General features: G+C 46.0%; 1 protein-coding gene across 6 annotated transcripts in view; it reads left to right on the top strand.

Annotated features, from left to right (window-relative positions):
- The window catches only part of CAMTA1 (calmodulin binding transcription activator 1), a 249,553-nt gene that overhangs the window by 57,975 nt on the left and 164,542 nt on the right, over nucleotides 1-27,036 (top strand). For all 6 annotated transcript variants that reach the window (XM_077190355.1, XM_077190354.1, XM_077190357.1 and 3 more), the window contains 2 exons: nucleotides 5,235-5,302; nucleotides 25,550-25,685. In XM_077190355.1, the coding sequence (XP_077046470.1) occupies nucleotides 5,235-5,302; nucleotides 25,550-25,685 (204 nt within the window). The remainder of the gene's footprint in view (nucleotides 1-5,234; nucleotides 5,303-25,549; nucleotides 25,686-27,036) is intronic.

Below are 27,036 nucleotides of genomic sequence, written 5' to 3'. Positions count from 1 at the left end.
TAAATGCCTCTGCAGCTGGCAGGAAATTGATGGCATGAGTTGGAAAACCAAATCTGTGCGAGTCTGGCCTGACACGTGCTCTGGCTGGGCAGCCCTGGGCAACCTCTGACCCCAGGCATAGCTTGTACTGCTGACACAGATTGTCAGCAAAACAGCAGCAATATCTGAGCTTTATCCCCTTCTCAGCCTCAGCATAGGCTGATCAATGTTTCTGCTTTGAGGAGTTGCAGACAGGTGATGCCTCAAGACCAAACCAAGTGCTGCCTGAAATGGCAGTGAAGCATTCTGGTGCAGGAGTGTTCTGTCACTGACAGGTGTTGGCAGCCTGCAGGCACCTGACCCTGCCATGTCCCTCCTGTCCCTGCTGGACACTCGTGGGCTCACTTTGCCTTTCTCCTGCTCCTTGTCTCACCCAGCTCATGAGCAATATCCCTTTATAGTGTTGCTGATTTAGGCCAAACAACTGAGTGAATGCTGGGGGATTTTGATTTTTGTTCCCATGATGCTGAAGAAGGTGGTGTGAGCCTGCTCTGTGTGGTGTTTGGAGCAGTTTGTAGTTGGGATATTCAGAATATTAATAGCTTTGAGAGTGGGTATGGGTTGAAAACGAAAATGGCTCAATCCCACTGAGAAGATGGTCCACAGTCAACATGAATTTTTATTTTCATTTCAGAGCAGAAGGATGATAAGGAAGTGATGGGCTGGAATTTGTCTTTATAGCAGAGAGGACGTGGTGAATTCCTAAGAGAATAAATGTGCTCGCTTAAGAGATTGCAGCTTTATTAGCCCTGTGGTCTAAATCTAGGGATGAGTAGAAACTCTTCTACTTTCTCCTAACACCATAACACATGCATAGATCCAGGCTTATTAATTCGGGTGTGTATAATTCATACAAAGTAATAACTTGAAATTCAGACTGCTTTTTTTTTTTTTAATGAATTACATGTTGCTTTGAGACCAGATGGTGACCAGAGCTGCCTGGCCTAGGGAATCCTGCAATCCTTCTCCCTTACAGTCTTTTTTTATTTTGTGAGGTGAGGTGGGAATTGCCAGTACATTATGATGATGCAGAATGACCTGGAGGGAATTGAGCTGGGAGGAAGGAATCGGGGAGGAAGGAACCAACACTCAGTCCATGGCTTTAGGGAACCCATTAGTTGTCCTTTTCAGAGTTTTTAAACTTTTTTTCTACCAAAAAATGTGTGTTCACTGGAAACCCTTCAGCTCAGGGCAGAGTTGGAGCCTTTCTGTGTGCACGATGGGTCACGAGCCTCTCTGACACCCCCAGATCCCTGCTCGTCGGTGTCACTGTCACATTTTCTGGAAAAATCCCCTTGCCCAGCATTTCTCTCCTGGGAAGCTGAGAAGCCTCACAGAAAAAGGAAAACAATATTATCTCATTTGCTTCTCCTGTGTTTTGCTGCTTTGGAATGTGGTTAGAGATTGTTTATCCAACATGTGAATTGTTTTTACTTAATGACCAATCACAGCCAGCTGTGTTGAGGGTCTGGCGAGAGTCACGAGTTTTCATTATTATCTTTTAAACTTCTGTCTGTATCCTTTCTGTATTCTTTAGCATAGTTTAGTATAATATTCTTTAACATAATATAGATCATAAAATAATAAATTAGCCTTCTAAGAACATGGAGTCAGATTCATCATTTCCTCCCAACGACAGGGGACTCAGAAACTACCACACATCTGTCTGTCCTTTGCTTTGTGGCCATGTCCTCTCTGGTTCCTGTGCATGAAGACAAGCAGCTTTGCAGCAGCTGCTGGGCAGCACTGAGTGCACTGAGGGAGCTTTTTCCTCCCTGCTGTCCCTGTCCCTGTGCCGCTGGCTGCAGCGCTGCCTCTCATCCACCCTGTGGCGGGTGAGATCAGGTCGCCCATGTGCCACAGCTCTGGGCTGTTACGTGCTGACATTAAATATTGAAGTGTCTGAGGAGCTGCAGTCACGTAGCATTGGGTGGGGAGCGTGTGGTGGCCCTGCCATCGTGCCTGAGCCAGGAATGCCAGGCTGAGTGGTGCCACAGTGGCACGAGGCTGAGGGAGCAGTGGGAGCATCCTTGGTGGCAGCTGTCTGGAGATGGTGGAGCTGCTTGTGTCCTGTCTCACACAGCTGGCTGGGCTTCCCAGCCGGTGGCTCCCTGATGCATTCACACTAATAATCTGAACACACTGGCAAGTGCACAATGAAAATAAATGGGCACCTAGATAAAATGCTGCTGCCCATGGTGTGTGGTGCCCTTGCCCATGGAGATAAATCTGGGTGGCCTTGGGGTCCACCTGGAGCCACCTGGCCTGACTGGTGCTGCAGGGGGACTCACTGATGACGGGACTGAGCATTTGTGTCACCTGCAGGCATCCCTTGGTTTGTCACTTGCTGTGCAATCCCAGAGGAGCCAGGACCAGCCGGGGTTTCAGAGCCAGCTCTGTCTCATCTGACCTTGCTGGTGCCATGCTGTCTTTTGTTTGTAGTCTCGGGCAAGAAGCAATGGGAAAAGGGTTTGATAGGAGACAAAAGCAAACAATAGCTTTGCTCCAAAGATACGATGAATGGGATATAATTGGATTTTTTTGTGAGGACATTGATTTGACCCTGTGAGACACAGAAAGAATCATTAGGGGAATTAACACGCATTAAAATGCAGGGTTTTATCAGAGGGCTTTTATTGTGCCCATAGTTTTGTTTTTAATTATTTAATGACTTTGTGTCTTCTGGTGATAAATCTATTTCTTTCCTCTTTTTCCAAAGGGAAAAAGGGTGTTGGTGTGGCAGCAGGGTACTTGGCCCATGCAGCTGCTGAACCCCAGCCCTGCCTGTGCCCTGCCTGTCCCATGTAGACAGGGAGCCACTGGGCAGAGGCATCTCGTGTAAACCTCTGATCAACCACCTGAGCATTTTCCTCTGCAGAGCTGACATGAAGTTGTAGTTCCAGAAAGCAGAACATGTAAGGAATGGGGTTTTTAAGGGGCTTTTGAAGCAGAGAAGCACATCTCCTTCCCTGATGTGTATCTGGCACTGACTGGCAGCTTGGCCTTTCCTCTGCCCAAATATGAGTGGGCCAGGCCAGCAGAGTGGAGCCCCATGTTCTGCCTCTCATGGGAGCCTCTTGTTGCTGCAGCTCCTCCAGTTAGTGATGATTTGGGATTAGGTTTTCACATGTGCCTAGCATGGTCTGGCAGGAAGGAGCAGAGTGAATGAGCCATGGGTAAGGCTGAGTTCTTCACCTGAAATACTTTGGGTTTCTATGCCATAGCAAGGTATTTATTTACCACAAATTTAAAACCAGCTTAATTCTCCTTACAGCAATTGAATTTTAGTAGGAATAGACCAAAATCTCAGATTAATCTGAACCCCCTAAACCATCATGGCATTGAAGGGGCTTGTTTCTGTAAATGCTTGCTTATCTGGTGCTTGCCTGGTGCTGAGGAGCTCCCAAGTGTTCCTCAGTCTCTTCAGAGCTCATCTCACTGCACAGCAAGAGGTGACACTGGTTTGTAGCATAGTGAGCTGAGGACACATAACGTGGGATGGGTTGGGAATAGAGCTCTGCTGATTGCTGCATTTTTGGTGGAATTACTGCACTAGCTTTAAAAAACCCCAGAGATCTTTTTCCATATTTTCTGAAGAATTTTAGTTATGGAGTTCTTTGGTAGTTTTAGCTTGTTGGAAATCTGGGCTCAGACTTTTTTTGGCCATGTAGTGTCCAGATTTCAGCACTTGCATCTGATTCAGGTGCAGCCGCTATGAAACTGTGAGGATTCAGAAGGTCATCAGTGTCAGTGCTGGAGATCTGCACGGGCTTTCCTGGATGCTGAGTTTTATTCAGCCATTAGCCACTAGCCAGAAATTAAAAAGAAGAGTTTTTGGAGCTTTGTGTTGCTGCTCTGTCATTTGTGTGTATGGGGATCCCTTAAACCTGCAGAGACTGGCTTGGGAAACAAGGGGTGCATCAGTGGATTCCAGGAGAATTTATTTGCAGTGTAAACATGTTGGTCAGGAGTCATTAATATGACATTCACACAGCTCTAATAAAGTACATAACACGGAGATCTGGCACCGCCGCAATGCCCAGAGGACATTAAGTATGAGTCTTAAAACCAAGAGTATTGGAAACAAGATATTTTTACGTCTCGTTTGGGAGTAATATAATTGCATTTTGTGGCTCTAGCAGATGCTTGGGCCAGCTGGTTGGAGAGCATTGTGGGGGTTTTTAGCTTTGGTACTGTAAGCGACAGCCCTTATATAGAGCTAGCTAAAAAAAAAATAATAAAAACACCTCTCCTGGTGGAAAGCCCAGGCACTGGCGTGTGTTGTGCTGTTGGGAGTTACAGCTTGGGGACACTTCTGCTGCAGTGGCTCTGGAGATGATACTGTCTGTGGTTTGGGGGTCTGATTTGAGGCATTTCTACATTGAAGGCAGTTTCACTGACCTCACTTGTTCAGCTTTTGCTATGCAGGCCCTTCTGAGAGGGCTGAGTGATAATTTTTGGAAGTTAACCATCAAAGCCATATATTTTTCTGAGTATATCATAGGGGGCTTATTTTCATCACAGTCTCAGAAGTCTGTGGCCATCTCTAGATATCGGGACCCTGCTGGTGTGGTGACAGTTGTCACCTTGTGACCACCCTGGGTTTGTACCCAGGAAATGGATGAATGTCTGTCCCGTTCCTCAGGCCTGTTTACAGGCACTGTCGTGAATTATGTCGCTGGCGCCGATAATTTCCTGCAAACAAATCGGTTCTGATCTGGAAGTAATCGCCCGTATCATTCCTGCAAGTGGGAGCAATGACTTATGTTGATGTCACCCGCTGGCTTTTTATGGCAACGATTAATAATTCAGTAATTCTCTCTGCAGTGATGCTGTTCTATTTATAAATATTTTATTTAGCTCCCTGTGTCCGTATTGTCGCTACCCTCCCCTTTGCTTCCTGACGTCATACCGGGCTCTCGGCGATGCCGTGGTCACCACAGTTACCAGCAAATTCTCTGTGCTGGAAAAATGTTAATGCCTTTCCTCATTTGCATCTCTTCATTGTCCTGTTTAAGCCTGGCCTTGGTGGCGTGGATGTGAACATTTACTGAGTGCTCTCTGTCAGTCAAAACCCGATTTCAGCTGCAGCCTGGCCCCGGGGTAGGCGGCTCCATGTCTCTGTTATAAAAACTTTCCAGTTCCCAGCACAGCCATGCAAGTAACTCTGTTTTCTTTCTGCATTTCTCTTTCAGGAAATTGCAGCTTATTTAATAACGTTTGAAAAGCATGAGGAGTGGCTAACAACCTCCCCCAAAACCAGGTAATGTTCTCCTGCTCAGCACATTGACTCTCTCGCGCTGATGACTTGACTCACTGATCAATGCCTTGACCACCAAGTGGAAACTCCCAGTCATGCCTGATGGCTTGTGACACCAAACTCTCATTAATTGCCTTAATGAGCATTTTATTGAATGAAATCAGATTGATTAAAAATGGAACAGCTACAGTCTTGGCAGGTTAAAGTTTTAACCCGATTGCTCAGGATTTAATTGTATCCCTTCAGATGAGCAGATCTGAAGTCTCTGAGCAAGGTTGTGGGCTGTTTATCTTGACAGAGCTCCCTTGCCTCTAACTTTAAATAAATAAAAAAGCAGCAGCCCCACCATGTGCTGCCTGTTCACAGACAGGCATGGGGTTTGTTTGTGTTCTGGTGTTTCCCTTGCTGAGGTTAAGTGTTTGATGGTGAGGAGGTCCCAAAAAGCTGCATTAACAGACATGTTTGCAGTTTATTATTCAGTAAATGTCATGTCTTCTTCGTGCTGCCATAAATGTTTAACTTCTCGCTCCCCTGGGAACCCAGACATGGAGTTTTGGCTGTGGATGTTTTCCTGCTGTTTCAGCTATGTTCTGGCTCCATACGTCTCACTAACGCAGAGAACGACTCTTGCTTTCTGGTCTTGCTGGGCTTTTGCTGTTTTTCTTTTTCCCAATCACCCCTTTCCTATTGCAGAGGGCTGGGCCATTGGAAGGAGCCTGCTGGGACCCAGGTGAGAGAAAAGCCTGTTCTAGCATCCTGCATCCCAGCATCATCCGTTGCAGGGGCCGGTGCCGCAGGCGCCCGGAGCAGCGTGCTCCAGGTTTGGCATCACCTCCTGCTGCCATGAGCAGGGACAGAGGTCCCAGTGGGACACGGGGAGCGGTGCCACCCTAACGAATAGCACAGATTGATTCCAGGTGTTCCACAGCACCCAGCTGAAGAGAGGATGGACGTGGAGGCCTTCTCTGCACCTCTGCAGTGCAGCTGCAGGTGGGGCACACAGAGGACCTGCTTTCCATGAAATATGGGAACAAAAGAGCAGTGTTGTTTTACTTTTGTGGGCTTCCTCCCCCTCAGACTGTATATTTTTGTGACATTGGTAAGTAATGCATTTGCTTGTCGTATTAAAAAGTGTAGCACTGGGAAGGAGATGTGGGAAACCCAATTGTTTCTCAGTGATTGTCCAAGACCTGGAGCTGCCATGGTGGTGGAAGGGCCCTGAATGGATCTTTCCTGCTGGTAGCAGCTGTGAGGCTCTCCTTGGCAGCAGAACAGCAGGTAATTCAGTTAATATTAGCAATAGTTTTTTCTGGGTTGGTAATCCCAGTTTCAGAATTAATTTAAAACAATTTCTGGCTGAGCCTTTGCCAGAGAAGCCTTTTAAGGGGTCAGAAAACACATTAACTAGTCTGGCTCTACATGGTATCATTAAAGATAGGAAATTATAAATGTTTTTGTAGCAGCATCTTCTGATTTTAAGAGCTTGGTTTGCTAAAGGCAATGCATGAAAATAATTTTCTGATGAACATTTCCTTGTGTCTGCAGCTCTCTCCACAGAGAGCAGCAAACACATTTCCTTGCCTTCCTCTTGTGTGTTTACACTTGGAAGAAAGAATGTCCCAGGAGAAGGAAAGTTGTGACATGAGTTCAAGGTCCTTCTGAAATTGTTCAGTTAGTTTTCTATTTTTTTTTAATATAAAAATTATTTGGAAGAATTAAATGCTGAGTTGCTACAATCAGAGCTCCCGGTATTACAGAATTAATGACATCGATTTGGCACTGAACTGGAACACTCCCTGTTCTTTGTTTGCTGCTGTGGGTGCTACTAATTTCATCTCACAAAATTAATAAAAATTAATTGCATCACTGACACACACAGAGTTTCCTAATATGATGATGTATAGTGTGCTGTGAGGAGTCACTGCTGGATGGATGCCATGGGGGCTCTGGGCATGGCTGGACACTGCCTGTGGGAGCTGCTGCTGCTGCAGCTGTGGGCAGAGGGTTGATATTGGTGATGGGTTTTGGTGCTGTCCAGCTCAGTGAAGGAACTGCTGCAGAGGGTCAGGCCAGGCTGGGCTGTGGTGCCTCACAGGTCACTGAGCTAAGGCAGAGCATGGCACTGAGGGACGAGCTGGTTTGGAGCCCAGTTTGCAGTTCTGAATGTTTTAATCTCTTTCCCAAACAGAGTTTCCCATGTTTACAGCACGGATGGATATTGCTTTAGTTGTGGACATGGAAGGGAGGCTCTCTTGCCATTGAAGGAGCTCTGATAAACCTTTGCAAAAGGTCCCTAATCTGAAACTTCTCATTGAACAACTCCAATTGACTGAATACAGTGATATAAACATACTGGAGCAGTATTACAACAGTCCTTTGAGTGCTCCAGTTGATCAACATAAATTAGCAAGTACACCTCACAAGCAGTGACCTTGAGGCTCCCTTGGAATGGTGTTTGGTTACTTGATGTGTGGGCAGAGGGTTGATATTGGTGATGGGGTTTTGGTGCTGTCCAGCTCAGTGAAGGAACTGCTGCAGAGGGTCTCAGGCCAGGCTGGGCTGTGGTGCCTCACAGGTCCCTGAGCTAAGGCAGAGCTTGGCACTGAGGGACGAGCTGGTTTGGAGCCAGGCTTGCAGTTGTGAATGTTTTGTTCTGTTAACATGGGATACTCTCTTTCCCAAACAGAGTATCCCATGTTGCAGTTCTGAATGTTTTGTTGAACGACTTCTTTTGAACAACTTTCTTTTCTTGGTGAAAACTTCTTGTTGAACGACTCCAATTGACTGAATACCCTGATATAAATGTACTGGAGCATTATTACAACACTCCTTTGAGCGCTCCAGTTGATCAACATAAATTAGCAAGTACACCTCACAAGCAGTGACCTTGAGGCTGCCTTGGAATGGTGTTTGGTTATTTGATGATGTGCCGGGTAATCCGCAGCGGGTGTTCCGGCAGCGGGGCGGGGGAAGCGTTCTGCTAATGCAGCAGGGCCAAGTGGCTGACATTTCCAAGTTTAAATGCAAATCACGATGACAAAAAAAAAAAATTACTTGACATTTATATATCAAGTAGAACTTAATTGTTATTTACTTTGGAATTTCAATGACAAAGTCAATTTTCTGAGTCCAGGAGCATTCTGCCAGAGGGAGATACTTTGCTTCTCTGTTTCCAGGTGCCTTTTGTCATTAGCATTTGTACGGTATTTTAAAAATATTCTTGAGCGATCCGAGGTGACGTCACTATTTCACAAGTGGGCCCCAGGCAATGGAAAAGCCTTGGCTGTGCTCAGAAGCTGCAAGGTCAGTTTTCCATCTGGGAATGCAGTTCAGATGTGTTTCTGTCCCTTAAAGGACACAGGGGGATTGCTGGGGGGACCAGCCTTACTCCACAGTGAGAACAGGATGGGTGCAGTCCCTGGAGTCTCCCCACCTCCTGTCCAGGTGTCCCTTGTCCAGGAAGCACACCCTGTGCCTTACCTGCCCATCAGTCCAGCATAAGGAACATCCCCTATCTGGGATACCAGCAGCATTGTAAAGAAAAGTTAGGATCTTGCAGCATATTAATTCTGTATTAAATAATTAATAGTAAAATTAATTGAATTACTCAATTTTCAGGTAAAAAATAGGGTAATAAATATTCATAACTTACATTATTAAGGGAATTTCCATTTCCTATGTCGTTAAAGTGAGATTAGGTAAGGTTGGGTTTAAATGAAGATTGAAAACAATTGTGCTTTGGAATTAATTCACTGTGTTAGGCCATTACCTTGCGAACCTTCTTTCCAGTGTGCTCTGTGTGAGAGCTGTCCCACTGCATGAGTGGATGCTGCTGCCAGGATGTCCTGGCTGCTGGGAAATGAGACAGAGGCTCCCTGTGGAGGAGAAGCTCATGGGAGCTGGAGGTTGTGGAAAAGCAGCTGCCCAGAGCTGTGATTGGTGGCAAAAGTTCTGTCCTCTCCCCTTGTGCTTGTTGCAAATAAAAGTCCTCTCGAGACCTTGTTTAGACTTTCAAGGCACGTTTCAAAGGTCCTGCTCTCTCATATGGCTCGTACTCTCCATAGGATCCAGGACCATTAACCTTGCCTGTGGGCAGTGCTGAAATTTGGGTTTTCTGCTTGTGCTGCTGGGAGCTCTGCTGGCATGTTTGGGGTCACATATGACCTGTTTTCCTCTGTGGAAGGCAGCGTGTGTGTGCTGTCAGCACTCCTGGCTCAGGATGCTGCTTGACATAATCCCTGCTAAATGTGGCACATCTCTCTTTACACTTTATAGATTTCATGACTCTCAACATTTTCTTCTCACTGCTCTCAGTATTTCCTTCTCTTTATTGTCCCTGCAGAGAATAAACAGTGCACAGATGGTTTTAAGAGCCCTTCGTTCGTATGGATTTTTAGCTGCTGTGGTCCAGGGGTGTTGAGACACCAATAATGAATTCTTTTAACAGCTCACTGTGTTGATTGTAAAGTGACCTAAGGGCAGAGTTGCTGGGAGCCATCCAGATGCCTGGCCTGAATCAGGCAACGGTCTTCAAGTATTCCTTCCAAATTCTTCCTGTGGCAAACTCAGCCTGGTGTGTGCTGGTCCTCTGGGAGTGCTGGTTTCCCTCTGTATTCAGCTGGCAGCTCAGAAGAGCATCACAGCAGAAGATGTCACTGGCCAACTTGGATAACCAAGGCCAGAGGTCTGTGTTTCTGTTGTGGATTCACCTGGCACAGAGGCTGAAGGTTGGCTCTTCCCAGCCCACCAGTGGCTCTGCAGCCCCTGTGCATGGTCACCAGCCTTGGGCTCTGCACATCTCAGAGGGATACCTGTCAGAGATGGTGGCTCCACAGATAATCCATGCACACAAAGGTCTGCCCCCACTGCCTGGCTTTGCAGGCACACAGGGCTGGGGTGCACAGACTCCTTCTCCTCTTTATGTGGACTCATAAGAGTCCTGCAGCATTGCCCCTTGGAGGAGGAAGGAACTCTGGAAAATATGGAATAGTCACAAAAAGCAATTATCTGATAACAAAGCAGTGAAATCATTCAGCAAACCCATCTGCCTGCAGCAAGGCTTGGTAGGTGTTTCTGTCAATGGGTAAGGCCAGGGAAGACAATGTGGCTTTGGACAACATTGACGTTGAGTATTTGGCAGGCTCTGACTGTTCTTGATGCCATGTGGGAGGATCTTAGGGTTGAGGAGGCTGCTTGGTGTGTGTGAGCCCCCTGTACTGGGCTGCAATTGGGGTTCCCAGGCTGAGGCAGCTCAGTGAGGAGCTGCCCTTGTCCTGGCTAGAGCAGAGGAAAGAGTGTGCTGGAAGAGCTGTTGGGCTGGGCTTCTGATGGTCACACCCAGACCTGGCAGACAATTCCATATTGTCCAGCATTCTGTGCTTCCTAGTGAAGAGGGCCATGAAGGACAGGGCTTGATGGCTGTTGTGGAGCCACCTTGGACCTGCCCTTTCCTGGGTCATATGTGCAGGCTGCAGAGTGGCAGAACACCTGCTGTTTGTTCTTCAGGCTGCTCTAAATGGCAACAAAATGAGTCTTTGTTGCATTTTAAAGATTTTTGCAACTTAATTTATATTCTCATATGGCGCTGAAGAACCTTCTTTTGTCCAGGAGGTAAGATATGCAAAAATAACCTTTAAGTTGCTCCTAATTGACCCTTAATGATATTCTCTTGTTTCTTCCAATACATTCTCTGTGTCAAAAACACCATCCAGCAACTGCTTGTTGCATCTTAATGGCTGCATATAGCAACTGATGAAAAATAAACTATTTATTTGGGTTCTTTATTTATTGACAAGGATTTTTGCATCCAGGAAACCTGGCCCTGAGGTTGGAGTGCAGGGCTGAAGCAAGGCACCATGACCATCTTGGGCTGGCAGGGATTGGCCCCCCTGAGCCCAGGGCAGAGGGGTTGATGCTTTGATTTCATGATGGGGACAATGTCTTATATGAGAAGCACAGTGTTATTTAAGCTGCCCACTGGAATGTTAGCCAGCATGTGCTGGTAACATGGAACTGGGGGGAGGATGTTTGTGCCTGTGTATGCAGAGCAGCTGGAGGCATCCCAGAGGATCTGCTGCTCAGCCTGGAGAGGACAGATTGGTTTGTGTTGTGGTTGTTGGAGGATGAGGAGCTGCCTGCAGACTGAGGTTTTCCTTTTGGTGCTGAATAAGTGTGTGTAGGCAGTGAACAGGCTTTGCTTTTGCTGTGGTGTGAGGAGTAATTGCTTGGCAGGCACAGGTGCTGTAGGTGTGCAATGACATTGTAGTGAAACACTGGACAAGTGTGTGATTCTGCTCTGCCCAAATGGGCAGCAGTTGGTGAGTGAGCAGTAATGAAGCTGACACAGGTGTTCAGGTTTGAATTTTTCTCCTTTTTCTTCCTAGTCCTGAAAACACAGATTCACAACAATCTGGCAAAGATTCTCCTCAAGTTACACTTGGTTGGCGTTCTTGCTATGCGCACTGTAACAATACTTTAATATAATTAAATTTTAAATTCCGTGTAGAATCTGGTGGGTAGGCAGATGTACCGGTATGTTAAACTTTATGTCACTTAAAAATGGTTCTCAAGTACATCAGAGGGAGCCCAGCCAGCTGTAAAATGATCTGCTTTATGGCGCTGCTTCGCAGCTTTGGTGTCTGTGTTTTAATTACAGATGTACCTAAAGTCTCACACCCTTGGATAACTCTGATGGGCCGTTTTGTTTCCTGTAAGTTACTGACAGGATGTAAAGTGACATGAGGGAAGGTGCTGCCGGGGTTTTCCAGAGCTGCTCTTTGTGAGAGCGTTGAGTTTCTGACTCGTGCTGCAGCAGCTCTGTTTGCTGTAAACAGACAGTGCAGTCTGCTGCCTGGGGCTGCTGCACCTCAAGTGGCATCACCAGGATGACAAGTGGTAAAAGGGGTTTTGGGAGCCTCTTTGCAGCCCTGGGCAGCTGGATGTGTGCTGGGACTGGTGTGAGGAGTGGATCTGGGGCCCCAGGACTGGTGTCAGGGCAGGTGGGCATCTGCCCCTCTGCAGCCCCTCTGCCTCCCTGGCTCGTCCCCAGCACCAACACCCACCAGCTGAGATGAGCTTTGCCCACGTTTGCTCCACAGTAAGTGGAGGCAGTGGCTGGGCTCAGTGCAGGATGAAGATTTCCAGTGCTGTGAAGTGGGAATCTTGTTGCTTGGCAGGCAGAAACCATTAATGGTGCTGTTTCTGGAAATAAAGAAGTGGCCCCGTCCGGAGGCATCCCACGTGATGATTTGCCGAGTTGTGCAGCATGATTTATGCCTAGCTGTGGGATTATTGTTTGCTATTGATTCTGAGGGAGATGAAGCATCAGTAAAAGCCCATCAGAAGCCTCCCAGTGGAATGTGAAAGCTGGAAGCTTTCCTGACAGAAATCCTGTTGCCTCTTTGGTGGTGGCTCGAAATGCGCTGCCCAGCCAATCTCCAAGCATCATCTTGCAATCCTTTCTCCTTTCAGCATTGCCTCTCTCTGTCCAGCAAGGATGTACTTGGTGCTGCAGGGAGGTGTTGAGCTGAGAGGTACTGGTGGATCCCTTGGGGATCCTCTGGCACCCTCTGCTCTGCTTCCAGCAGACAGTAGCCGTATCACTCCCTGTTCTTTGTCAGAGCACGTGTGATTCCTGCTGCCATCAGTGAGAATGAATTGTGCCCATAGTATTATTCCTGTATTTATTTTGTAAATGTCAAGGATAAACTAAATTAAAATAAATAAGGCTGCTCCATTTCACTGTTCAATTTACAAAATTTTGATGAGACCAATAACATCTGTCCTGGTTCCATCTTTTGGCCAGCTGAAGTGGCTGTGGGTCTGACAGCTCTGCTCCACCTGTTCCTCAGCAATGTTTACAGACAGGGGATGTTCAAGTGAGTCATTAAGTCTTTTGGTTCTGCCTCTGCTCTGTCTGACTCTAGTAGAGAAGCTGAGAGGGTGATGTGGCTGACAAAGAGCTCCACCCTCACAACTGGAATTGTTGTGTTGCCTTAAGTGCTGTTGTAAAAGGCGAGTGGTGGTGAACACATTGCTGTGGGTTGCAGTGGAAGTAAAGCCTTAGTGGGGTGTGCCTTATCTGCAGCCTTCCCTTCTCCTGCTGGTCCTGGAAAGGGGAACTGAGGGCTCCTGGTTTCCTCAGGAGAACCTGGACACCAGCTTATGAAGTGTCAGGTTATGGGTGCATTCCTCTGCTGGGATGTGGGTCTGAGGAGCAGAGCAGCATATGGAGCGTCCCTGCTGTCACTCTGTGCCCTCTGGAAGGTGACCATTTATTTCTCATCAGTCGAGCTTCTTGCACAGCAAATGGGTCATGCAGGGGAGATCTTCTTGCTGGATAAGCAATTAGGTAAAATAAACTACTCAGAGGACAAATTATGCAGGACTCTTGCCCCGTAACAAATGAATTAATTGACTTTGGTATTTGTGGGATGTTCCCACTATTTTATTTAATTCTCTCTGGCTAAAGGGCTCCTGTGTTTCCCCTTGCTCTTATGCTGCTGCAGTGAGTAAACAGGGTATTAGGGGTTGATTTACACAGTTGCAAGCAAAGGAAGCAAAGTGATAATTGTGGGAACCTTTCCACATTTCCTTAAGAGAGACAAAACCTCTTTTAGCAGCATGTCCAAGAGTCTCTTTTTGACCTGTTTCTCTGGGGTGCCATCAGTTCTCTCTACAGCCTCACAAAGCTCATTCACAGCAGGATGGCAGAGCAGCATGGGCTGGAATCATGATCTGCACACAATTGCAAGGGCTTTGGAAGCACCAGCACTGCAGGGCACCAATGGGGCTGCTCCTGGGAGCACAGTACAGTCAGGAACTGAAGTGAGGGTGCAGGCCTGGGGCTGTGTCTCTGTAGCAGTAACCCCAAGTTGTTTTGAAGGCTTTGTCTGGATCTTTGGAAGCAGTGGCTGCTGTAGCTGTGTGTCACCTGGGATATCACATGGAGCAGCACTGCAGGAGGATTACAGATCCTGACCCTCAGCCGGGCTGGTAACCCATGAAACCACTGGGCCAAGTTGCTGGGTTTATTTACAGTAATTAAATTAAAGCTCTGATACAAATCTTTGCTGTGTAACAGGATTTGTCAACAACTAAGAACCGGTGACATTGTTGGAACAGTTGCCAAGAAAATACTCCATGTGTAAGGTGACATTGGGTTCACCAAGTAGTGCCCAGTCCCAAGGTGGGACATGGCTCTTCCACTGTTCAGCTTCTGAATTCCACTTTGCAGTATTCAGGCAGATGCCTCAGGCCAGGGATGGTAACACTGGTGCTGATGTGGCATGGGGACCTGTCTCCCTGCTCAATGGCATTTGTGATCCCAGACAGCTTTAGAAGGCCCAACCAGTGCTAAATTGGGCAGTAAACTTTTTTTTTTAATAAACTGTGGCCTTTGAGAACAGTGCTAGCCAAGAGCAGGGCAGTATTTTGTGCTCTGCTTTAAATTTAGGATATGAAAGATTTGGAGGATTTTATAATCGCAGCTTTGTGTGCTTGCTCTGCCTCCTCTTCTCCCACTGGTTTTTCTCCCAGGCTTTTCTAACTGCTGCTCTTGTCTGGTTTCTTTTCCTATTCAATCCTTGCTCTCATCCCTTCAACTCCTTAAATTTATAAAAAAGTCACTTCTAATCCTGCACAGATCCCAGATCTGGAGGGACTGTTATATTTATTATGGCTTCCTTTAGTCTGCCCACCTGCCTTCACCAAAATCCCTGGTACTGGCCGAGATAATATTTGGTCACAGCCAGAGGCTTGTGCAGGTGTTAAACCAAGCAAAGCAGGGGATGTGTGGCACAGTCCCACTGTTGTAGTTTTGATGTGCCAGAGCGGGCAGTGGATAGAGAGGAGGTTGTGCCCTTAGGAAGGACATGAGGGCACTCTAGGTAATGTATGAAAAGGATGAAAAGAGCAGGGTTTGGGTTTTTTCTTCAGGTTATGTAGTTCATAGGAGAGCTAACATTTAATCCAAGTTTCTTGCCAATATTAAAAATTTGGTGAAGTGTTGAGTTTGTGAGGGTCCCCAGGATGAGGTGAGAGATGAGAATCTGACTCTATGTTCTCAGAAGGCTGGTTTATTATTTTATGATACTAATAATATATTAAAGAATGCTATACTAAAACTATACTAAAGAAAGAGAAAGGATACAGACAGAAGGCTTAACAAGAATGGTAATGAAAACTCATGACTGACTCCTCAGGGTCTGACACAGCTGATGGCGATTGGTCATTAAGTTAAAACAGTTCACCTGAAACCAATCAAACATGCACCTGTTGGTAAACTATCTCCAGACCACATTCCAAAGCAGCAAACACAGGAGAAGCAATCAGATAATTACTGTTTTCATTCTTTTCTGAGGCTTCTCCGCTTCCCAGGAGAAGAAATCCTGGCAAAGGGATTTTTCAGAAAATATGACAGTGACAGTGAAGTTCTGGAAAGTGGAAGTCTTGCATGGCATTAGCACAATTGCAGCATCTGACTCGTTGCAGGGACTAGATGAGTCTCCACTTGGCACCTGAACAAGTAGGTTTCAAACATGCCAAGGATTTGACAGTTGCATAAGATCACAAGTGGTGGGAGGGAGGTGAGAGGAAAGCTGTGGAGGCCGTGCTTGGATTCAGGCAGCCTGGGAGAGGCCGGGATTCCCAGCATGGTGCTGGCAGCGCCTTCTGTGGGAAGCATCAGTGTCCATCAGGGAATGCTTCATGGCCTGGGATTTGGTTTGGGGCAAGCTGTGCTGGGCCTGCTTCAGGCCCATGTTCCCATCTTGTGCTTCTCCTGTGGCAGCTGAGCTGAAATGTCCTTGTGAGAACATTGTCCTTGGATTCTAACTAATCACAAGAGGTCACGCTTTCCCTGCACCAGTGTGTAGGGAACAGTCACTCCTTGGCTGTTCTCTGTCAACCCAGCTCAGAAAATAACAGAGGTAAGAGGAAAAGGAGGGTTTTGATCAAAGGAAATTGGGCAAACTTTGACCCAGCCATGCTGGGTGCTGTGCTGGGTTTGGGGACAGTGAGCGTGGCTTTACAGTGGGTGACACAAGGTTTAAAAGAGCAGTTCATGCTGAATTGTAGGGTCACAAATTAGGGCATGAGAGAAAAAGGATTGGCTGTTAACAAGAGTTGGTTTAGGCTAAATTAATCTGAAAATGTGTAATTTCATCTGAACTAAAAATACTGGAATGTAATTAAATTCCAAAGTAGGATGAGCTGAGAGGGTGTGAGAAAAGATAAGCATCAGAATAAGACAATAATTGAGTTTGTATTGTAAACACATTCCTGTAGGAATTTGGGATTTTTAAGCTGCTTCATTAGAAATTTTAAGTCGGGAGTACTTAACAGCTTGGGAATGTTTTGGAGAAGTGGTTGACTACTTTTATATTTGTCTGTGTTCTTTGTTTGCAGGATTTTCTATATTTGGGGTTAATTCTCTCTTATCAACTACTAGTTTATTAATAAGTTTGAAGGGGAATAAGGCTTAAAATTAGAAAATGTGTATTTCCATGTGAAGCTGATTGTGTGTCATGTTTTTCATCTCATTTTCCCTAAAAATAGAATCTTTAATCTATACAACTGATAAATTAGGTTAGTACCATTAAAACACTGGTAATTCTGAAATGTCTCACATGAAATACTGAAGCAACTATGTTGTCTTTGTTCTGTGCACAAGTTACTTGCTCAGTCCATCAGGAAGGAATGAGCCAGGTCAGGTCGTGCTGTGCCATTCTCCTGTCACTGGTGGCAGCTGTGGAGCCAGTGTGTGAAGGAGAGCTCATGCCTAGGGTGAGTGGGGTATCATCTGAACAGATCAGTGAACACTGATTTGAACACTAATCAGCACAATACCTGCTTGTCAGGCTGTTTGAAAACCACTACAATTGATGGTTTGAGACTCCTTTCTCTGGTGCCAGCACCTGTGCAGTGAGTGCTGGATGGGGGATGGAAGAAATGGGTGCAGCCATGCTCTCAGCTTGATCCAGACCCCAAACACTGTGGGGAAGGGAGGTGATGAATGGAATTTAGTTCCTCTTTGGTGATACTGCACAGCCTGCTCAGCACCAGCACCTTATGTTATGGAGTTGTGTAGTTTTTTGCAAAAAAGTTTTTTGCAGAAAAAATGCAGACAGGTTTTCTTCTTATTGACTTAAAAATACCCTTAATTCTGAAAAATTACTTTGTGGATCTTCATATTTCACAGACTATAACTAGATTACTACCTTTTACTGGAATACTTTGTGTTAATGAAGACCGATTAGAATTACATAATAGATTTCCTCTAAAGAAGGCATTATGTGGTTATTTTTTACTGTCTGGCATTCTAGTTAATTGCCTTGTCATCATTAATTGATGGGACTAAATTGATATAAATAAACAGATTATATTTGTGAGGTTCATTTGAAAGAGAGGAAGGGCTGAGAGCAGGCTGCTGCAGGGCATTCCAGCAGTGCCTGTTGAAGAGAGCTCAGGCTTGGTCAGTGAACCCATTTGGAGGATGCACAGTGAGCTCTGCCCTCCTTCCCTGGGAGTGCTCGCTTTGCCTGGACAGGGTTGGGCTTGCTTGTGTTGCCCCATCTTAAAGCTGACCTCAACAGCTGGCTCAGTCCTAAGCTTCAGCCCTACAAAGAGCTGATGGTCCTGGCTGTGGGCTTAGGACAGGCATCCCAACCTGCCCAGCTTCTGGGACACTTTGAGCATCTCTGGTTTGTAAATTAATCCAGATTTATGTACATAGTTGCTATTAATCAGGAATCAATGGAGTCCCAGCAATCGATGCAGTCCAAGGCAAATCAGCCTTTTTAATTGAATTGCAATATTGCAAATGATGCTTTTGCCTGGACAGAGTGAGCTGGTGCTGGCTGTTGAGCAGCACTGTGTCCCCTCTCCAGTGCTGTCCATAGTGCTCTGCCCATCTTCTGCTGGGCCTGGCTGGGACAGATGTGTTACTGGACCACAGCTGGGGAGTTGCTCCCTCCCACACCAGCATCACCAGTTCCTCCAGTCTTTGCTGTTTCTCTGCTTACAGCGTTAGAAGTTCATCAGCTGTTGAACTGCATTTACAACTTGGAGTGGTTCTCAATTTGAATTTATAATTATTTATTATTATTCAATTTTCAAATATTTACAGATTTTTATAGTGTCTCAAGTCATGAATCAAGCATGCTGCTAGCAGAGGGAGAACCCTTTTTCTTCCTCAGACCTCTGCTCTCCTCCCATCCCCAGTGAGATTTTTCCCAATTACCAGCAAAGCCCACATGGCTCCCACCAGCCTCAGTGCTGGGGGTGACACCTGCCAGAGTCCAAGGACATGGTTCATGTGCATCATGGCAAATTTCCCTGGTACTTGGTGTTTTGGACAAAACCAAGGTACAGTCCCACTTAGACACAGTTGTGGAAACCTTGTTAGCCTGGAGCTGGTGTTGTTACAAGTGGGAAAATTGAACAGGAAGTAAGTTAACTAAATAAATAGAATTTTTCTTCCATTTTCTTCCTTCCCCATAAGAATGCAGTGTTTGCACACACATATGTTGCTGCTGCACTGGGAAGGGAGCAGATTTAGAACTGAAGCACCGCCCTCAGGAGGAGACCATCTCCAAATAAGTCTTTTAAAAGTTAATTGGAGCCCCTGGTCCTCACTGTACCAATCTGTGTCCATGGAGAGAGCAATTGATAAGGCAGAATGGCTGCTGGTACCCCGGGGGCTGGAGCCCTTTGGTCTGTGTGAGCACAGAGAAGGGAATGGGGCTCTCCTTGGTGCACCAGTGGAGATGGTGGTGATTAATCTGAAAATAGTTTAAAGCATTCATGAATTGTAAGAATTAATTCCCAATAAGTCAAATGGTAGCCCCATGGGAGTAGGGAAGAGAAATAAATGAGGGCTAAAGAAATTGATAAAAATCCTTGAGCAATAAAGAGATGAATGCCAGTTCTTTTAAAATTATATTTAAATGAACAAAGTTGATTTAACTGGCTTTTTTCATACCTTGTACTAAGATTTAGTTCTACAGCATGACATTATATCAAGAAATAATTTGCAGAAAGACTTTTTAGCATTTCATGTGCATTCCACTTAATGACAATTTTAATATTCTGTCTTTGGTCCTACATCGTTACGGGGAGGCTTCAATTGCTCGGTGTGCTGAGGAGTTCATAAAGATTGTTTCTAATTTCTTTTTCAAGTCTGTTAAAGAGTTCAGAGTGATCAACATGTGAATTATCATGTTGCTGAGTAAAATGTGGGGAAAACTGTTGTTAACTGCTTGAACTAAATATGCAGCTTTGGGACAATGCTGTTTCCAGAAGTATTTCCCTGCATAGGGAGGTCCTGAGGTGCTGAACTGAGTTCAGACCTGCTATGTCACTGGGAGAGCAGAGCTCACCCACCTGGTTGGGTAAATAACATATCTACTTAATTTTTAAACTGTTTTGGGTTTTTTTTTCAATTGTCTCTAAAAGGAAAATTATAATGATGGAATTCATCAGGCTGAGTAGCTATGATAGGCAGAGGTGCTGTGTGAGTCTTTTGTAGAGTTCACACTTAGGGGCCAGCTGCAATACACTTAAATGGCAGCAGAGTAAGTGGCTACTGAGAATCAGATCAGTTCTGTCACTTTTATTAGTGCTGGCAGCACTGTTACCTGTTTTCTAGTTGTTTCAAGAGCTAGGACACAGAGCAAAGACATAAATTTCTGACCCATTAGTGAGTACAGGTCTTAGCACAGAAGAAGTGGTACTGGTTGGAGTTGTTGCTGTACTGAGGTGCCTGGAGCTGCCCCATTGCTCTTGGCCTCTGCAGCCTGACGGGGACACCCACGGGGACATGGGCAAGGCTCTGCCTCCCCACCACTCTCAGCTGAAGGTGCTGTGCTTGGCACCTGCCTGCATTGTGCTGCAGGGACATCACTGTGGGGAGAATGATCAGGTCCTGCCTCTGTCACCAGAGCCCCAGATGTTCTAGGGATTCACTTCTGTACCTGCCTGCACTGTGCTGCAGGGACATCACTGCTGGCAGGATGATTAGGTCCTGCCTCTGTCACCAGAGCCCCAGATGTTCTAGGGATTCACCTCTGTACCTGCCTGCACTGTGCTGCAGGGACATCACTGTGGGGAGAATGATCAGGTCCTGCCTCTATCACCAGAGCCCCAGATGTTCTAGGGATTCACTTGTGTACCAATGCACCATGCAAACAGAATATCTTCACAATGTGGTTTTGTGGCACCAGCATCCTGATCACTCCTTAAATTGCCCCAAGGAGCTGCTTTTGGGGTAGGACTTGTTACTGGCTATCTCACCCACACCAAGGAGATGCCCAGCAGCTGTGTAGTGGTTTGCAGCTTGTGTTGCAGCCATCAGCATTTATCCTGATCTGCAGAAGGGCTTTCCTTGGCAGCCCCTGGCAGTTCTGAGCGAGGGCACAAAAGCCAACTTGGCACTGGCATGGCTTGTTCAGTCCTGTTTGTTGGAGCCACAGGTAATTACTCCCATACTTAATGAATCACATTACTTTTATTGATGAACACAGAGGCTACATGCTGGAAAGAGGAGGTAAGGATTAAGTTTTATGGCCTACTGCTGCTATGAGAAGGAGCATCTAGACACCAATTAATGCCCCCTTGATGGGATTAGCCATTGCCTTAACTGCAGCTCTGGATAAAATTGCTACGTCTGTGACTTTCGACTTCAACTTCTTAAATATTGTAGATATGAAGAAAATTCACTTACATCTTAAATGGAAATGACATTTAATTCTAGATACAAAAAACTTGCAGTCTATTTACGTTTCCTTGTGATTTATACCTCCTACTACATGGATAAGAAGACTTATCTGAAGTCTTTATTTCATCCCTATAGAGATCAAAGATCAGAAAAATTTCAAACATATAATCTGTGATTCCTTCAGTTGCTGTGCCAATAATCCCAGCTTGCAGTGTGTATAGTGGAGGTTGTAATGGCAGCAGCCTCTCCCCATGAGATGCCATGGCTTTCCAGCAGTTATGGTGAAGTCTGAACATCTACATGAAGTTTTTGAAGGGCTTTTCTTTGGTTTTTGGTCCCACCAGTGCAGGCTGGGCACATGCTGGGGTTTCTCTTCTTTCAGGGCAAGTGTGAATCATTACCTGAGGGTCAAAGCCAAGCACTTATTTAGGAGGGAGGAAAAAAGTGTTTGTCAAACAAATTTGTGTGTGATCTGCCAGTGTTACAGCTGTGGTGGACAAAATCCCCACAGTCTTGAAAACATTTGCCCATGTAAATATAATATAATTTTAAATATAATTTTAAAGCTTTTTGTCAGTATGGAAGAGATCTACCTGTTAGAGCATCCTCCAGATGCATCCCTGGGCTGGTGGGACAGGGGTCATGGCTCGGCCTTGGGTGCCTCCATCCTTACTGAGCCTGGAGGCTCACATCCTCCTAAACCAGCAGTGAGTGTCCAGGTATCTGCATGGCCAAGGGCAGGTGAGATGTCAAGGGCTGCAACTGCTTGAGATTCCTCTTTCAGTTTTCCATTTGGGCTTTAATCTTCTGATAAGCCACAGGTGCAGTGGGGGGAAATGTCAAGGTAAATGAAGACTTCAAGAGCAGCATTCCTCAAGGGAGAAATAACTTCAGTCATCAGATATTTTTCTTGGGCAGAAACAAGAAATAAGAGATGAGGTGTTTCTGAGAGCATGATGTGAATCCTGACTGACAGTCCCTGTCCATCACTGCTGCAGTGTGAGGACAGTGCAGAGAAGAAGGAAATAGATGATTACTTGGAGTTGATCACCTGCAGTGTTTGCTAGCCCCAGAGCTCTGCCTGCTCTGCTGCATGGCAGGGCATTGCCTGAGTGGGAGGGACCTTGTCACACTCACTCTTGGCACCTCTCCCCATTCCCACGCTGGCCTGGATGAAGACAAGTTCAAGGACTTGGTCTTCTTTGCATTCCTAAGGAAAGGAGGACAAGGATTCTGTGCAGTATTTTCTTGAAAGGCTGTCTCTTTTCATGTCTTCCTCCAGGACTCCAGCTTTTCCCAGCCACTTTCTGCATCAGTAGGTTGCTCCTTTGGGAAAGCAGAAGTTAATTTCTCATTATTATCATGCATAGATGCAGAAGATGGAAGATAGTTCCCTCCTGTTGTCCCCTGGCTCTGTGATAACTTCACAGCCAGAGAAGATTATCATGCAGGTGAAAAATGGCACCATCCAGGCTGTGTGCAGGAGCCATCTCTCAGTATGGTGGGTGGCAGGGGTGGGGAGGGTTTGTCACCCAGGCTCTGGGGAGCTTCTGCTCGTGCACTGGTGAGGTACAGGGAGAGTCTGGTGTGTGGTGCCTCTGCCTTATGGTATTAAACATCCATATTTGTCCTTTAAATATCCTCCTTGGATTGGAACTGGAATAAATGCAGGTGATACAATAAAAAATAACTCTTAGAGCCATGGACCTTCTCAAGGAATGGTTCTGGCTGATTTTGCTTTGTTATCTTGAAAAAGAGACTCTTGGATTTGCAGTATTTGCAATTCCCTTTTGGCACCCCCAGCTCCTGAGGCAGTAAAACGTAGTTTTCATTAACTGATATGTCTGACATTTACCACATCTCGATGTGACAATTTAGAGGGAACTGGTTAAACTGAAAAGCATTTTTAATATTGCAGTAATGTGATTAAGGGGAAATCTCTGTCCTTCAGGCCAGAGAGACCTAAATTTGAGCACTAATGGAGTGACAGATGAAGCATCAGTTGACCAAAATATCCTAATCTTAACTTGCTTTCTGTTTATTCCCTCTTTGCATCCTGGTTCCTGTTAACAAGATAAGTAGGTTTAGATTCCTATGACCCAGGTGAGGAACTTAATCCAAAAGAAACAAAACCCACTCAGAGCAGGACTTAGAGCCAGAGGTGAGTATGGACAGCTGAGTTGGGTGTCAAATCCAAAATGACCTCTCTGGAAAATTGTCCCTGGAAATCCCATTTCCTCTTTTCCTTCCTTTCTTTGTTTTACTGAGGGAAACTGATTTATCCACTGGCCTGGATTACTCCTGAGCTCTGTCAGGAGCCCTGGGTCTCCCCAAGCAACGAGCTCAGACCCACTGGCTACAGGGGATGATTGTTCATGTTAAAAATAAATAGGAAAATAGAATTTAGGCTCTTCTTCCTGGCTGTAGCAGGAATAATTTGGGCAAAAGTAGCTTTTAGGCTGTTGTGGCAATTTGTGGGAGCCTTGGCGGTAGATAGCAGGGTGAGAGGGAGGAAAGCATTCCAGATCTCATCAATACTTGAGACAAAAGGCTTTCTGCTTTGCAATTACTCTTCCTGTCCTTCCCTCACCTTCCCTCAGGCCACAGGCAAGAAACAAAAATAGAGATTAGGCAGCTTTTAAATGCCACAGGCTTGTAAAGGAGAGGAAATCCAGAGCAATCAAGAATTGCAGCCTGCGCTCAGGCTTGTGACTTTGTCCCTCTCATCTGCAAAGGGAAAAAGGAAATCCCCAAATTCAGTCTGAGTGGCAAAACCCCCAGAGATTTGGGCTGGAGTCACATCTGTCACATGCCCTGGGAATCCCCGGCAGGCTTTGCCTGCTGTGTCTTCCCACATGATCAGTTGGCTGCTCTGGGCTGTGTCTGAATGCTGAGGGATGGATGAGCAGGGCAGAGCTTTCCTCTTTTCTTCCTTACAGTGGGCGAAATGCAGCAGCAGTGTAGATCAGGTTAAAATTGTGTCTCATCTCATGAAGTTATCTTTAAAAACCAGCTGCTTTCTGTGAGCCTTAAAGCAGCTCGATACACTCTTATCAAAATCGAAAACCGCTCCAGAGATCCTTAAGAGATTTTGTTTCATTGGGCTCTATTTTCTATAAATCTCGTTAACTGCTTTGCCAGTGCCCTCTCACTGTGTTCCTTTTTCATTGCAGAAATCAACCAACAAACCCTGTTCCAGCCCTGCAGAGCAGCAGCGAGGCTGCAGAGCTCAGCTCTGCCCTACCTGTGCCCGCGTGGCGCTGGGGGTGAGGGAAGCACGATTTCCCTGGCATCAAAAGCCTCCAACTCCTCTGTTTTGTGGAAAACCATGTGTGTGAGGGCAGGGGCACCAGGCAGGAGCTCAGCTCTCTCTGGCTTTTCATTGCCTGCCCTGGGTGACTCGTGAGCCACGGACACAGCCCGAAGGTGCCTGAGGGATCTCTGGTGATGTGAGAAGGGTTTAAGCTGCCACGTGCAGTGACTGGGGGTTTATAGAATAAACACTGAAATGAGATACAGAATACCTCCACTGAATTAATGCACTATCTCCAGTGCTGTCAAACAGTTACCGTGGCTGTGCTGACACCCCAGTGTTTATTTTCAGGGTGATGAGGAGGAGGAAGAGAGGAGGAGCAGCCTCCCCAAGCCCTTGGGTCCAGGCTGCTGGGACCTGGGGGATAGGAGGAGGTGAAGTTTGGGAGGATGGGGCTTGGCTTTCTGGCCACAAGCAATAAATATTTGTGTGTATTTGGAAAAATGCCTCCCAGCTTGGAGGGTATTTGTTATTTCTTGGTGTTACAGCAGACTTGCCTCAGTTGTGATCTGGCTTACAAATAGCAAAATCTCTCCACACCCAAACTACAGTGGCTCCTGTCTGCTGGGCATCACCATGCCTTTAAGGACATTTCAAATTGCCATCGTAGTTTTTAAGTGGAAGAAGTTTTCCTGTGTCTTTGAAGTTGAGAAGGTGCTCAGAAGGGAGCAGGTTACTCCCTGTCTAGCACTGATCTAAGCAGAGCAGTGAAACCAATGTGTAAGCTCGTGCTTTTATCCTCCCCTTCTGTTTTGCTTGTTTATTGCCATTTTAAGCCAACATCCATGTCCTGGTGCAGCCTTAGAGGTGGTTGGAATCTCATTCTGCTGATGTGTTAGCAAGAGAGAGAAATTGTAATTAAAAAACAACAATCCTTTTTTCCCCCTAAATTTTCTTTCCTTCTAATTTTCAGCATGTAGCAGTCAAAATACATCCTGTGCAAATGTTGGCTATTTTATCAGAATTCCTTTCTTTCCTTTCTTTAACCTGTCACTGGCACTCCCTGCATTAGGTAAGAGATCCTCACAGAAGAGTTTGCAGATTGCAGACATCGCTTCAGCCAGGTAACAGCAGCAAAAGGGGAGCATTTATTTCATTTGACACCAAATCCTGACTGTTACTTTCTGTGGAGCCTTTTGCTGGTCTGTGGGACATTGTTCCATAGACACTTTCAGTCTGGTTTTGTTGCTTTATGTAACCCAAACCTATTTCTTGCTTTTAGACCACAGAATGGTTCTATGATCCTGTACAACAGAAAGAAAGTGAAATACAGGAAAGATGGATATTGCTGGAAAAAAAGGAAAGACGGGAAGACCACCAGAGAGGATCACATGAAACTGAAGGTGCAAGGAGTGGAGGTAGGAGCTTGGTGGGGGTGGCTGTGGGCTGTGATGGCTCCCCAAGACACCTCAAACCAACAAAGGCTGTGTCCACACCTTCAGAAAATGACTCCTATTTGCTGAATTGCATCTGTTACCCCACGCCTGGGTCGTCGTTATTGGCTGAGGTTAAACCCCAACTCGCCCCACCCCCAGCAAATATACTTGTTCTTTATTACTCCTTTGAGCAAACTGTGAGTACAGCTTCACCACCTGCCTGTGTGGCTGCTGGCTGGGCTGTGTGACTGTAGAGTGTCTCCACTCTGGTAAACTCTGCTTTTTGTAACAGGCCCTGCCCAAGGGCAGCCCGACACCTCAGCATGGGCTGCACAGCACTCTGTAACCATGGCAGCTGGAATGGGTCCAATTTGATTCTCAAAAATCTCAGCTAAGTTTTGGTAGCAATTGCTGTAATTTCTGTGTGCTGATGGAGTGTTGGTCTTGCAGTATGCAGGGGAAGAATTTCTGTTGAATTTGACCCAGAATCCATGTGTGTTTTGAGAGAACCTTTGCTCTGCTGATGATATTCAGCCACTCAGACACATTCATGCAAGTGATTGCACCTGAGGCATTATTTCTGAATAAGCTCATTTGTTCTAAAATATGTCATTGTTTGACACCACTTTTCTTTCTTAACCTCAATCTGCATGAAGAGAGAGCTGTTCTGATCACTCTGGTCACTTCTGATGTTAAAGGTTTGCACAGGTGTGGATAACAAGTGCATTTATGCACGTTTTATATTTATTAAATAGCAATTACTTGTTCTGGTAGCAGAAGCCTACCCACAGAGCTGTGCCCATCTCGTTCCTAAGACAGCAGGGCTATATTCCCAACACTGGATACCAAACTTGGGGCCAGAGTGGTCCAAGGCTGTTAAAATGTGTAATTGCAGTGTTCAGCTGTGTCATTTTGGCCAAGGAGCGTGAGGCTGCCGGGTGTGTGTTTGTGTAGGCTGGGGTGATTTTACAGCTGACAGCCTGTGAGCCTGGCTGGGGTAATGGGGGTGTCCATGACAGGCAGAGCTTCACCTGTGTCTCCAGGCCTGTCTGGCTGATGCTTTGCAAGGCATGAACCTCCCTCCTGTTGGGGTGAGGGGCACCCTGCTCTCCCCACGTGGAGCTGGTGGCTGAAACTCCCCCAGCATCCCCAAAGTCAGTGCCAGCAACGGGAAGGGGACGAGTGCCCAGAATTCATCTCGTGCTCCAGCTTCCTCCTAGCCCATTTGTCATTCTTACATTCTGTCTGCTCTAATGAGGTTTTGGGGTTTAAAATAGTATTAAATGGATTGCATTATATTACACCAGAGAGGCATAACTTTGTTCCATAATTT

This window comes from Agelaius phoeniceus, chromosome 24 (assembly GCF_051311805.1).
Source record: "Agelaius phoeniceus isolate bAgePho1 chromosome 24, bAgePho1.hap1, whole genome shotgun sequence".
In the NCBI taxonomy this organism is placed as follows: domain Eukaryota; kingdom Metazoa; phylum Chordata; class Aves; order Passeriformes; family Icteridae; genus Agelaius; species Agelaius phoeniceus.
This window is presented reverse-complemented; position numbering and strand designations above follow the sequence as displayed.